Genomic DNA, 15,132 nt, shown 5'->3' with positions numbered 1-15,132 from the left:
AATCAGCCAGCCCAAGGATTACCATAACATCGTTTTTACTTTCACGGTCGTTGTAATTCTGAGAATTAATATTCCCCGAACGGCGGCGCGCTTGGACCCTGGTATAAAAAGGGGGCGAAACGGAGGGCGGAAGACGGTCCTGGCGACATTTCACGGGACAATGTCGACGTAACCTCCTTAGGAGATGCGTTTATCGTCGGTAGATGCCGTCTTTCATATGTAGATCGTTTCTAGACGACGTTCATCGTCGTGCACGTCGAACGAATAATTTTCTATCGACGATAGTCCTTTAGCTGGGGGGAAAGGAACGCTGAAAATTCGATGAAAGGGAATTCGATCGCTACGGTGAAAGGAAAATTGAAATTTTTGTTTCACAGGCGGTACGGGTCGGACTTAATCGTTTCTCGTGGACACAGAATCGAACGATGATTCGACAAAACGGAAAATACAAGTGTACGAAAATTGTATTCAATGTTCAAGCGAAGGATATATTCTCGCTGTTAGACGTGAAGTAATCCAATGCCTCAAAGCTATATTTCATCCATAAAACTCGTATTTCACTTAATATTAATTCGAAACGAAACGAACGAGCGTTTCTAAACACCCACGCAGTATTCTGTTTCACCTGTAATTTACAGCTACCAACAATTTGCAGGTTCATATAAAATGGCGATCAGAGATGAGTTGTATCTTGGCAACTGCGCGCGTGTAACCGCATAGTACGTCGGACGGTAAAGCCAAGTCCGCGAGTACACATTCGCAATAACCAAACGAGTACATAATCGAGTGTGGTCCGCGTAACAACGCGTGTAACCTAATTCTCCATAAGTAACTCAACTTATATGAACGCGAACTTGAAATCAAGCTGATTCAATCGAAGCGTTTCGAGTTCAAAGTAAACTGGATGGGGAAACCAAGCTGCGCGAGGTTACAACGCATCCATTTTCCGTGTTCCATTCGAGTAATCCAAGAAAACTCGCAGACGCCTATCGCAGAACGCGTGGTAGATCGATGCGATCGAGAGGAACGCCGCTGGCACAGGTCCCTTTCTCATAATTAACCGGCAGTCGAGCGTTTTCGAACCGAACGCGACGTTCGACGCGTCGGCTCGCCAGTTACGTGCCTGGTAATATGCAAATGACGTATCGTCGCTGGGAAATTTATTCATGGCCGCGACCGACCGCCGCCGCTGCGGCTTCGAAGTTCAACCCTCCGGCACCCTGTCCCCGAAAATTGTCGTAACGAACTTACAAGCTCGCGCGAAAGTTACACGGTGCTCGGCCGCGATCGCGGTCGAGTTTCCCCGGCGCAACAAATCTCCAGCTCTCCTAACCCGTTCGGTTAGACGCGGGTAAATCGCTTCCGTCTTATTTATCGTCGATTCGAATTCAGTTTGCGGTTTAACGGACGACATTTATATACGTTTCAATAAGGATTAGTTGAGAAGAAAAATGTGTCGAGGTAGAAGGACATTGTGAGTTTCGTTCTCCAGTTGCTTAAATACTGAGTGGTAGAGGAAGCTGTAAATTTGGATATTTTTAGGTAAAAGTGTGAGAGACCTTGTCCGTAATTTTAAACATTGTTGGTCGAGAAGTCGAGAAGTGAAGCCACTCGAAGTAGCAATAACACGGAGTAACAGGATGACTGGTACGTTACGGAAGCTCTGACATCATCGGTTCCAATAAACATAAATTATCTTTGTGTCCTCGATTCTCTAGACAGAGGCAAAGTCGGGAAACGTCACATTCTTGAGATCAAAGAACTCGAAGGCAACAAACAACGCTCGTGTCGCGGGGTATTGTGTAAAAAACCAATTACACTTGCGATTTTATTCGTCGGCAGTCCAATTATCTCTGATGGTAATCTGTCATCGTCATACGTCAATTGAACACTGGTTGCTGTCCAATTTCAAATCATGAACAAAGCAAGACACGCCCGCAATTTGTCTGTGTCGTTCAATTTCTAATTTCACACAGTATTCGTTCGTAACTAAAACTTTTTCTTAAGTCTTCAACTATTACCTGTTACAATGTAGATGTGACGTATACCTGGTGCAAATACGATGACTCCTGTCTGAATATTTTTTTTCAAGGGAGACGTCAAATGTAGCTCTTCGCGTGAAAAGCGATATCGTTAAAGATGCAATGTAAATTGCTATATAGAAGACACCACCATGGTTCGACTGCGTTGCAACTTGAAAGTCTTCGATATTCAAATCTCACTTTTTTTTCTATTTAACCGTGAAAATTTTCAATACAATTTCGTACGGCTATCACTCGTGGGGTGATTAATCTCTGGCATGGCTTTTTTCGGGGAAACAACCCCCGAAGGCACGCGACGGGACGCCGCGAAAAAGCGAATCGTACGCGCGGGTCGGCACAGCGAACGCGAATCAAACACGCTTTTGGCATCGAGCACGACACGCTCCGTTGTTGGCTCGATGCTTGAAACCCGATAGTTTTTGGCTTGCACGCTCGTTTCTTTTACCGCTAAGAGCGGTGAATCGCGCTTCGAGAGATGAGAGACTGCGCACTGTCTCTCTGCATTCCCTCGCAATTACGAATCGCGTTACGAACAATTCGTTGCCGCCGCATCTTCGTTCGTCGTGATCGCGTTTTCTTTTTCATACAGCGTTCTCAGCGCGTTCGCGTCTGTGTAAACTTGTAAACATTGCCCTTTAATATTTGCATCCATTTCATCCGACGCCATGATGGATTCTCTGGCTACGGTCGAGTAACGCTCGCTCGAACTTGCCTTGCAGGATCTACGCTAACAGTATCGCGATTTGTCAAACCCTTCACGAACAACTGACGTTTTTCTAAAGCAGAGGGCTGGTGCGTTTGGCGAATTTAATATATTCGCGAAAGTAACGTGCCAACTCATACGGTCATGCTCGCTAGCAATTTTTTGGCCAAGAATATGATTAATATCATCGCAAAGAGACAGACAGGTCAGATTTATTGGCCTCTATAATTTAATAAGCTGGTATACTTTCGAAGTCATAAGATAAACGGTGTTTCCTATAGTTAATAACAAGTTGCATCTCATTACGTACGTATATGTAACGAGACACATCTCTCCTACAAAACTGAAAGCAAATTAACGACACATTTCCTTATACGACAAATAGCAATAATAACATCTTCCTAATTTTTACAATCTCATCACATCGCGAAAAGAAATTTACCACGTACGTTAATTTCCAAAGTGGAGACTAAAAATTGGCTAAAACTCATCTCTACCAACCGTTTCCAATTGTTCGTAAAGTCTCGCGCGCGAAATTTCAACCCCCACGAGGCATACAGCGAAGGTTCCAATCGGAACATTAAGTTGTACCTTCCAGTTCTAGATAGGTGTGTTGATTACCGAGCAACGTGTCCCCAGGAAACAATGGGGACATTTTATAGCCAGTGTACAACCAGCGCAGTCCCCTTATACTTGTTGGGAACAATGGGTATTATGTAGCGTTGTGCACGTACGGAAATGGCCACCCCCGGACTTGTTCGAACTAGCTGTAACTCACTGTTCAACTGCGCCCGTTGACGAGCAGCGCAACAATTACGCTAATGCATTGTCCCCGGTTCCTTCGCCTAACGACTCTAAACGATCGACGCCCCGTGCCCTTTCGGCTGATTCAATTAAGGCAGAACCGGAAGCCCGATCGAAACGCGACGGCTGTCTTCGTGCCTTAACGCGCGACTGACGATCTCTCGATTTATCGGGGGAGTCTCGATTCGTCGAGCGTTTATCAGCGAGATTGAGCAGATACCAGGAGAGGAACCTCTGGCGCTGTCTAACGAATGTCATTGCCTCTTTTATCTAACTTTAGTGTTGCGATATGAAACGAAATTGATGCATCAAGGAATGGGGATAATCGTAGAAATTTGAAACCCTGATAAAATAGATTCGAATTCACGATATGAATTATTATCGTCTGACAACTTTTTAAATTTGAAATTTTCCTCTTGATATATCTTCTTAGTGTTGGTCGACGAGACTTCTCGTTCTTTTACTTTTTTTATGATAATGGTATCTGTTCTGCGAGGTACAAGTAAATATGTTAGCTTTATCATGAAAATGAATAATGTGCGATGATAATATTGTGGACAGTAGAATATGCAAATTTCGACTGGATAAATTTTGCTGGTAATAAGTGACCGAGAAATCTAGAAGTGCTTGGAGATCATCTAAGCGCAAGTTCTTCGTAGAAAAGAGTAAGTAGTTCCTCGAGAATTTATAGTGGGACTGGCTGATAGACGACAGGAGATTATTAAAAAAACTTGCGTGAAACTTGCCTCTAAATTTCCTTAAAAAGTACGGGGGAACTTCTTCGCCGACGTAATATAGGTAGATAAGTGGACGGAAAGTTGGCAACAAGCTTCAAAGATGTCTAATACTATATACTATATGGTAATTTAATGAATTCTCAAACTAGTGCCAGAGTTTTTATCGAATTTTCATAATCTAAAGCCCTCGGAAGTGTCATTTTGAATTTACTAGCGATTTCTCTTCGTAAAAGAGTAAAATGGCGGTTGCCTGGCGCAGTCGCGAGTAGAATAAACGCGGTATGGTCAGACAGCGCATTCGGAGCCTCTCGTGGGAAAAGTGTGTGCTAAAAAACAACACCCACCCGTATCGTTGTCTCCTGGAACACCAAGACTGTCGCTATTGTCATTGATGAAGGCCTCCGCCGTCGACGTGAAAGTCTGAGGTGATAGTGTGAGGTCCGGCCCGCTCTCACTATCGAACAGCTCCAAATTCCCGTTTCCTGTACAAAGAAAAAATTAGAATGAGTAAACTTGACGCAAGATCGAACAAATTAAGAACAGTTTCGGATACGTAAACGTACGAGCGTAATTATTACATGTGTAATCAATTTTAGTTCGAGTGGTTCAATATTAGTGTCCTTGTTATTATTGCGCGGTTCAGAAGTTTGGAACGATTTATTAAGGTTATTTCAAGTGACCAATACATCGAGCATCGGTGTATTAGTTCACACAGTTTCAAAATATACTTTATTTCGATACACGCGTTAAAAATAATTGTGAGTAGAGTGACAAACACCGCGAATATTTTCTGAGTCACTAATATTTTTAGAGAACAGTTTAATAATGTTTCTATCGGTCGACTCCATTCTTTCTAACCAAACTTTTCTCTCTGATAATCTTTGGAAATATGCTTGCGATACAAACAATTTGATTGTTTTTTAAGATATTCCCACGTATCACATTCCACGAAAATGATTTACGTACGCGTTACGTGAAACATCAAAAAAGGTGATGACTCACGCAATTATTTAGAGCAGAATTCCTCGAGTCACTGCCAAGGAGTGAGTTTAATGAATCGAAGCGAAAAATTAGTAGGCATTCGCGTGGTTTCGGGATCATTCTCTTGGTTTCCGCGAGCATGCTCGCTCCCCGTCCTCGTTTTCACAGCCAAGCAACACGCAGAAAACGAAATCTCATTCGTTGTTGATCCTAGTCGATGCCAGCTCGCTCGACCTCGAAGTTGGCAAGCGGTGTTGACAGATGGACAAGATTCTTCGCGCGTTACGAAGGGCATAGCTCGAAAATAATTGGCTACGTTTGTTAAGATATGATCTGCCCCTCTTTGCCTAACGTTATCACGAAAATATTCTCCATTTTCACGGTAGAGGAATGAACTGTTCTATCTTTAATCGAATGCGAGGAACTATGTTCCTTTGGCGAATATTATTGCCAACTTCAACTCTGAATGTTATATTTCAACGATCGTTACGCCAACGAGAATCATTGTGCAGCTTAAATTGAGATAAGAGCGGAGTTTAATTAAAGACTGTCGAAATGGTAATTAAATGCTTTCGTATGTTGATTTTTCTATTGTGATTTACCAGAAAAGAGTTAATCACATTTCATATTTTTAGATAAAAGGCTGCTTTAAACAATAGGCTCTAAGAAGTTATTGAATGAAAATTAATTGAAACTGTTCAAAGACAAAAATTAAATTCACTCACGCAAATCGATCTTTTCATTACGATTTACAATACACAATTTTCTCATTACTCTACACAATGATCCATTTAACATCGTGTTCAAGTCGCAGTTTAACTTAAGAGAATATTCTTCTTTGAAACACTTTCTCAACAAAATCTGAAAACACAATTCCTAACATCGAACGAAAAATAATTACAACGACAAACGACTAAGCTCAGCGGTGAGAAAAGGCGTAAAAGGTGAAGAAGACACCATGAGAAGCCACACGATACAACGAATACGCGGTTCGACGAGCTGATCGATCGTTCTCGTGATCATCGGTTGACGCGCGAGGGGTGAAAGTTCGGTGGCGCACGGCTGGAAGGGTTAAACGTGAACTCCTCGGAGTATGAGACGAGTGTCGCTTTCGCATATTCCTACGGCGCACTGACAACAACGGTGGAGCACTCTTACGAGAACTAGCAGCCAGTCGAGGATCTCTCGAGACCTTAGGTGGCCTTCGCGATCCGAGGACAACTGCTGGCAAGTGGTAGCAAACTTTGACTGTGGATTTTAGGTTACGAACGCTCGTCGCGCTAAGCGACCTAAACTACGTCTCCTCGCTTGTCAGACCCTTGTTACGACCGCCTCGGTTCGCTCGATTATGCCACGCCGTCGAACGTCTAGGGCCGCGTTCGCTTCGAAGGACATCGCGAGACAGCACGTCTGCTCTTTTGTTGCGACTTAACCAGGATAATCGCAGTTTCAGCCGTAACTCCTCGATCTCGCTGATTGCGTTATTTTAGACGTATTTCTACTCGCGGGTCATTTTCTATCAAGATCACTTTCATATAATTCAGCTTGAACTTCATCGCGTTGTTAAAGATATTCAAACATTGCGAATATAACTGCACTCGAGTAGTTTCAATGAGTTAGTATTTACGTGTACTTCAGAACTATATTTCTGCAGTATAAATATTTCACTTGTTTACAGCAAAAGAAATACATATATTTCCATATTTTTGCAGTGAATAAGTGAAATATTGGTATCGCAGAGATACTTTAGAAGTTTAATATCGTTAGATCGAAGTATACGCAAATATTGACTCATTCGAAGTACTCGAGCGTAGTTTTACACAGAAATACTTTCTGCAGTCGATATATCACAGAGACAAGACAAGAATTATCGTACTCGCTAAATAAGATATATCGCGACATTAATGCATATAAACAGCTCGTAAATTACTAGTTAATTAAAACCAGCGAGCATTAAACATAAATGTAGGTCAAGTACCAAATTCGAACAAATTTTAACTACGCTAATAACAACCCAGACACGCTGTCCAGAAAAATAAATACTTGCAGATCGTCGACATCGCAAACAGAATATCCCAGTAACAGTAGAAACGTGGATATTGAAAGTCTCAAATATGTCGCCAAAGCGTATATCGGGGGCCATTTTCAACGACGCGATTACACGTTTCGCGTACGCGTGTCCGAGGGGTATACAAAGCAACGCACTGGATACACACGTTCGATTCGGGCCGCAGCGGAGCGTCCACGTTAATTCGAAGCGACGGAATGCATCTCGCGGCGGATTAACGCATTACAGATTATCCGTGCACGTTTGCGTTAATGCTCGCGTCGTTGGTTTAGTTAAATATGTAAATATAAGCTGCTTACCCACGCTGGACGTTATTCCCGCTTAGGAGGAAGATCGATGAGTTTCACAGGACCGTAGTAGAAGCGTCACGTCGCGATACGCGAGCCACACGGACCGTCGAAAGATGCGCACGCGAGGACGACCGTCGCGGAACTGTCCTCGATCTCTGTTTTCGAAATCGCGAGAACTGGATGCTCGATGCTCCAGTATTTACATCTGAGACGCTCGTACACGCGTTTCGTGTTGTTACACGGACTCGCGTTAACACTTTGAGACGCGCGACTTTTAAGAAAAATAAACTCACGTCGCATGGATATTTTACCACTAGTTCAATGAAACTAATTTGCAACGCGAGAATTGGAATCTAAACGTTATCTACCAAGGATAACAAGATCGTATGTAGTAATAAGATTCGCATTGTCATTTCTTAGTTTCTCATAAGTGGATTCCAAAGAAATTCACACACAATCGGAATAAAAAATTTCAAACTCCATTTACACTGTTTAAATAATTGCAAGGGAACGATGAAACAAAATTTGTTCAGATTTTATTTCTCCTTACACTGGATCCAATTCATTTATTTTCTATCGACTCCGATAGAATTGATCGCCTGCGAGTTACTTCAGAATTAATTACTTCCGATCTATTATGTCCCTTCCTGAGCCCTTCCTGAGAATACAAATATTTGTCACCACCCACGATATCAGAAAACAGGAGCGTTCCGTCTGAATACGAGTCGATCAGCGGCCCCCTGAAAAGGGACCGACGAAGGTCGGGAACAAGAGCGTCCGAAGACAAAGGGTTGATCACCGTTGCCCGGAAGAACTGGCTGCCGACAGAGGAGAGGAACGAACAGCCAGGCAGCGCGTCGAAAGTAAAGGCAACCTGGTTTATTCAACGCGCGAGCCAAGTCCAGATATTAATTTTCTCGGTGTGTATGTGGCGAGTCGAACGTGGATGAGACGGAGGAGAGGCAGAATCGGCGGGTGTTGTTACGATAGCCACGACGGTGACGACGCTTGCTGCAGGTGGACCCAGATCGGACGAGAGTACACAGATGTAGCCCTGGGTGGCGTACGGAACAGCGAAGGGCGGTTAAATTGCTATCGATCCCTCCGTCGTTCGCGAGTATCGTTTACCTTACCCTCGCAACCCTTCTAAAATCCCATCCCCGTCGCCGTTCTCGCTTCGAGCACGATTTCGTTCCACGTATCGTTCTCTCCGTGCCGTTGACTTTTTACGGCAAGTCAACGTCGCCGGTGGATTGTGAAAGTTCTCGCGTGTATGGCTTTCGGACGAGCTTCTTCTCTCTTTCTGCTTTGTCTTTGAAAATCGAGTGGAAATTCGTGCCCTGGGTGGCGAGGTCGGCATCGACGATTTAGATCGGGGCTGCGAGGATCGGGGCCAAGGATATTGTACGGTAAGCTTTTTATCGACGAATTTCTTCGCGCATAGTAGCTTCGAGGCTTGTTTAGCTTCGTCGAGTTGTTTAATCTCGTGTTCTTTTCGATTCGAGTGGCTTGAGATCGATCTGATCAAGTTTATCAGTTATTATCACGCGGTGCTTGATGGGATACGAAACAAAACTAAGCGTTAAGCGAGTAAAGTCTTCTCTTCTGTTCCCTGCAGTCAGCGCTTTCGAAGACCCACGAGTACGTAACGTGCAAACAGAAATTTCAGTCGGATTGAAATTAATGGCGGCAACCGGGTGCCCGAGCTGTAACGGGACCGGAAACATTTTCAGAACCGCGCACTCTCGAGCGACTACGCGCGATCGATCGATTCCAATATTCGAGCTCCGCAAATTTTGTTTACCTTTCAGCAGCTCCGCCGTCAGGATACTATTCTGTCAGACACGTGTTATCAGTTGGACAAAGTGGCACGGAGGCTCTGTGCACCGACAATTACGATCGACGATGTCCCCGTTCCATTATTATTACCCTTTTTTTATTTTTTCCCTTTCAATCTCCATCCAGCCCCACTTTTTGGCCAGCAATTCGTCGGTGTAAACCGTTTTCAACGTTTCTCGCGCGGGCGTAAAATATTATCCTCGACAGCTGGGTTGCAATAACAGTCAATTGCAACTCTGTTAAATATCGACGATCGTACTGTCACGGGGAATTAGGGAATATTTCATCCGACGCCGCGTGTCGGACAGTTCAGAATCGATGACTGACGGGGTGTCTTGTTGGGTCGTTACCTCGTTTCGTCGTCAACTTTTTCTCGCCTCGCGATAAGTCTACCGCTTTGCTTACTTGTTTCGCGTTAATTCCCATTTCGAACGGTCGAAACAAATGACGCTGTTGAAGTGGGAACACGATCGAGCATTTCAAATATCCTGGCGGAAAATAAATTACTGGATAAGACATTTCAAGGAAAGTATCCGTGTAAGTGAAGTTCGAATGTTTTACGTACTTTCTACGGTTTCTTTCAGGGCTCTTTGTAGGACGAAGTTGAAGGAACTTTTAGTTATCTATCTTAACTTTATTGTTCAATAATGTGTCTTTTCTTGGGATCCTCGAAACATAACGTGAGACAACGAAGCTGAAAGGAGTGGTTTTCTGGACATTAATCGTCACAGAAACATGTTTACAAGCAAACTAAGACGTAATCAAAGAAAGAAGTTTGGTATTAGCGCGTCTGAAACTTGAAATCCGAGCGAGATTGCCATTCCTCAGCTGCGAGACGAAATTGGAAGACCAGTGTACGAATGGTCGATTATTGAAAACTATTCGATTCACGATCGATGCTATTACACGGTATTTATAGTAGATATACAGTCGGATCGAATAACAGCGTCCGGTTGAATTTAAAATTTCGCTCTCGTCGTCTATAAAGTCGGAAAACAAACGGGCGCGCATGTAAAGCTAACAAAATATGCGAACGAGAGTACACAATTTACACGCCGGTTTTGTTTGCCCGTTACGCGGGATCGAACGACTTCCACCGTGCGAAAGATATTCGGAATCATGCGCCCGTGATCGACTCGAGATTTTATGAAAAACATCGCGTTCCACCGCTCGATGAACGCCGCTTCCGGCGATGAACGCCGCGCTCGTCGGCCCTGAATGAAATCGTTCGATAAACAGTAGGAATTAAAGTTCGCGAGATACGCGCGAATGAAATATCTCGTTCGATCACTTTCAAAAATCCACGATCACAAAAATGGTCTGGAATTTTGATTAAACACCGTATTACACCTCGTTCAGAGAAACTGTGAAACTTACAAAGTACACCGCAAAATATATTCAATCAAAGACGCATCAGGTCTTTCAATCGAACTCGAGACATTCTCTGCAATTCTCTGCAAAATGCCAATAAACACCTAACCGAGGAGAACCCATGCGCCAAGAGAAACCACGCGACGCGGAACGAAATATCCGAGAGGGTTCGAGCGCTCATCTACCCGCAACCCCCAACAACCACCCACTGTGGCGACGAAAACAAGGGTTGCCCCACTGAAACGCTGGTCCCCTACCGATGCTCGGTTTCTTTAAGCTGGCGATATGCAAATTGCATTAAGTGTCCGCGTACCGTGCATGCGACGTATCACGGCCGCTGCCGGTGGTATTACGAAACTTAAGCCGTAGCGCACAAGTGTCGCGAGCTGCGGCTACGTCGTTCCACCCTTTGTGCGGACTAAGCCCCTCGACCATTATCTCTGGGCCAGGCGAGAGCGGAGGGTAACTTCAAATGACGAGGTGCTCGTCGCGTAGCCTCGTGCCACCTTACCGCGGTCCTTGCGAATTCCCTGCCAGAGGAATCTCACCCGCTGTTCCGTTGATACCCACGACCGGCTCTCCTTTGTCGACGGACGTCTCTCCACGTGAAATATTTCTCGGCCAGGTTGCCACGGATAATTAAACGCCTCAGAGGCGGCGAAGACGTTGGACGGGCTTGATGAACCGAGACACACACACACACCCCGGGACTTCAGGGCTCGGTTTCGGCCGAAGCGGATGCTGACTCGGGCAAATTGTTCGCCGTCAGGATGGGAGACCAGGCTTACCGTCTTCGGTGTCACGATCGCGTATTTTGGGCGTTACGTTGTTTTTATTTAAACGATAGTCTAATTGACGCATCTTTTGCTTCGATACTTAATAAATATCGTTCTTTTTCTGTTTGATCAGGGGTTTGTTTCTTCCTTCCGGAGGATTTTGGTTTCTCGTGAAGGTGGAGGTTCCTCCTTCTGAAGGCATTTTGATTTTTGTGGGTGTGGGGGTTTCTCCTTTTCAGGAGGTGTTGGTTTCATTGTGGGGTGGGGGGTTTCTCCTTTTGAGGAGATGCTGGTTTCTTGTGGGGGGGATTTCTCCTTTTCAGGAGGTGTTGGTTTCATTGTGGGGTGGGGGTTTCTCCTTTTGAGGAGAGGCTGGTTTTTTGGGCGGTTGGGGAACGCAAGGGGTTGGGTTGGGTCGGGTCGCAGGGTTGGGGTAGCCTGGCCAAGGCTCGCAGCGCAGGGAATCGCATCAGGGCTGGAGGGACAGGGCTGGGGCAGGGGCGCATTCGGGTCAGGGCAGGGACGGTCATCAATTAGCTTACGCCTTTGGCGTAGCTCCGTCTTCGACGCGTTACCCAAAAAATGGGGGCCGATGTTCTTCGCTATTGCGATTTCGCATCGACAACATTCATTTTTACGGCTCGCCTTATAAATACTCCCGTGTCAACTGTCTCTTGCGAGAGAAGCTTCTTTGCTTAGACACCTAGCGGCCAAGAAATTAACTTTATAGGGTACACTCCACGATTTTCGGACTAGCAATGTAATTGGGGAGGTTGCCATGCGCTAGGCGCGTGCTTACGTTAAGGGCGTACCGATACAAGTGTATGTATACAGGTTTATTGAATGCTTTCATTTCGATATCGAATATATATTTCTCGAAGGATTATGCAATGGTACAATATACTAGTCGACCACGGTTAATGAGAATTCTCCCTTTCGTTTCCTTTCTGTATTGATAATGCATATTATCGCATCTAATCCGCGCTCGATACTTAGGATATCTCATTTCTTATTTCTGCAGTATCGAAAAGTGAGCCACAAATCTTCACACGGATAGTTTCATCTATGAAAAATGTTTATCACGAATGACAATGGCAATTCAGACTTCCCCTCATTAGAGAAAGTAAAATACATGAAACAGATGGACACGGATCGCATTCAGAGACTCTTCGTCTCTTTGGCTACAATTTTTTCAATTTATCAATTCCGTTCGAGAAGATGCGAAAGTAAGAAAGCGTTTCGTAAACACGCGTGGCTACCATCAGGAGTCGACAGGTGATCCAACAGTGGAATCCAGCAGGCGTCGACATTAGTTACTGGATCGATCCTAGCCGGGCACAAAGACGGCCTAATCGACGCAGATGAGACGGGCAGGGATAATCACGCTCACGGTCCAATAATCATACCATTATAATTAATGTGCCGTAATTAAGGCGGTAATATAGGACCGGCGACAATCGGTCCGTGATTGTCGATTAAACGTTTTCGCAGCGCGACGCGCGTCCCTCGTTTCGCGAGCAACCCCCGCCTCGTTACACGGCGTACTCCGCTGGAAAATGCGGCCTTTTCGACGCTCGGGGTTCCACGGCCGCGTTAAAGTAATGGAAGGGTTTAGATCGTGGCTTAAATTGACGTTTGGCCACCGTTTAACTTCGAATCGCAACATAGAGAGATTTCGTTTCACTTCCGTTGCTTCTTTTCGTTAGTTAAAAGAGGGTGTACAGCAGCTACTGGGTAGGGCGCTTCAAGAATTCGAGGAGTGAAATTTACAATTTGAAAACTGTTTCGAAAACTTACAATTTGAACAAAATGTAATCAGTTTGAAAAGTGTGCACTACTGACTCGTCGGAAGTTTCATTTCTAAAGGGAACAAAAGCCCGCGTTATGGGTCTATATCGTAGGATCAGAGAATTTATTTTTGAGACCGCGCACGATTGTGGCCGGATTCAAATCACAAGCGCAGTTTAATCGCGGAAGTGTACCGGAGAATTCCCGTAGCGTGAAGTTTTCGGAGGTTTCTGCTTGGTCGCTGCTCGTTCGAGCCGCGAGAAACAATGGAAACTCGCGCGCGGTTACAAGCATTTCTCATTTCAGAATCCGCCGCGCTGAATTCTTTTCCCTCGTAATTGTCCACCGAATGGAGAAGTTGACAAAAAAATTGCGCAACCACGCTCGAAACAAATGTTTCGTTTCCGTAACTGGAAATTCAGCTGTTCGAACTTCTAAAAATAATTTCTACATTCCGCCCATCCACCGTATTTCTTAAAAAACAAACGAACCTGGTCGACGACACCAAAAGACAGGCTAGACTCAACCGATCCCTCGAAATCTCTGAAACATCCGCGTACGTCTCACGCGTGAAACAAACCAAAAGAGAAAGGAGAGATACGAAGGAGTGAAAACAGCAGAGAAAAAAAAAAGGATAGCGAGAAACGGGGAATAAATTGGATTCCAACGTCCTCGACAAACGGTGAGGTAGAAAGAAACGTAGGAAGGAGACCGAGGGTAAATAATGGAGCGAAAAAAAGGACAGAGGGAAGACAGAGGAACACGATGGGGGGAGAGGGCTGGGATGGTGGAATGAAGAGAAATGGAGGGAAGGAAGGAAAGGAAAAAAGCGAAACGCGCGAGAGAAGGGTGGTCTCGAGCGGCGTGCGCGTACGTTTAAACAGGGGAAACGGAATGTCCGCGATGGTGGAAGCGGGACGTCGAGCGGACAGAGAGAAAGAATAACCGTAACGAACTTGGTGCAATAAGAATCGCAAGGTAACGGGCTCGCCGGTATTATTTCGGTAGCGAAGTCAATTTGCAATCAGCGGTGCAGCCGCTTCCACCCCTCGTTTCCGCCGGAACGAGTATAGTCCGTATTTACTATAATGCGATAAGAGGCGAGCGGTATCGTACATTTAAATGAGACCTGCCCGCCGTACCGCCCGCTTCCTTTCTTTATTTCCTTCGGCCAGTCCTCGTCGTCGTCGTCGTCGTCGTCGTCGTCCTCGTTCCTTCCTTAATCCGTCGCGAGTCTACGCTTCGTTGGCTGCTAGGGTAAAAATGACGACGACGGCCAGGGGAATTACAAAACCGTGGAGGATGTAACGCGGAGGTGCAAGCGTAGACTCACGGAAGTACGAATGCAGCTTGGTAATTTTAGATGTTCTTCCTTTAAACAAAATTTATTCGTTACTCCATCGTTAACAACTGTCAGCAAATTGTATGGTGTTTCGTATAACTGTTGCTGACGATAGACGAAACGATCTTTGAGTCTTATGCGAATTTTCTGGCGGTTTTGTACATGGAGGCCATCCGGGTATCTTCGAGTAACGATCGTGGAATTCGTAAATTCATTTAATCCCCCCCCAAGTCGATAACCTAATCTCCTTTGTTACACAAACTAAGCGCCAGTGCCCGTAGAGTTTCCCTCGGTTCGTCTTCATTTCTGCGACGCAGAGACGCTAAGTTTCCCACCGCGAGTCGTCACTGGGAGACGGAGAGATCGTTTATCTTTAAACTAGTTCATGAAT

General features: G+C 45.1%; 1 protein-coding gene across 8 annotated transcripts in view; it reads right to left on the bottom strand.

The window, feature by feature from the left end:
* Nucleotides 1-15,132, bottom strand: part of LOC143422621 (uncharacterized) — a 458,375-nt gene that overhangs the window by 158,171 nt on the left and 285,072 nt on the right. For 6 of the 8 annotated variants that reach the window (XM_076893399.1, XM_076893398.1, XM_076893405.1 and 3 more), the window contains one exon: nucleotides 4,631-4,768. In XM_076893399.1, coding sequence (XP_076749514.1) covers nucleotides 4,631-4,768 — 138 coding nt within the window. Of the gene's footprint in view, nucleotides 1-3,336; nucleotides 3,416-3,523; nucleotides 3,654-4,630; nucleotides 4,769-15,132 lie in introns of those variants that run through there. The other 2 variants (XM_076893406.1, XM_076893404.1) reach the window with 2 other exon arrangements.

This window comes from Xylocopa sonorina, chromosome 4, assembly GCF_050948175.1.
Source record: "Xylocopa sonorina isolate GNS202 chromosome 4, iyXylSono1_principal, whole genome shotgun sequence".
NCBI classification, from domain to species: Eukaryota; Metazoa; Arthropoda; class Insecta; order Hymenoptera; family Apidae; genus Xylocopa; species Xylocopa sonorina.
The sequence above is the reverse complement of the archived record's forward strand: the minus strand, read 5'-3'. Positions and strand labels throughout refer to the sequence as shown.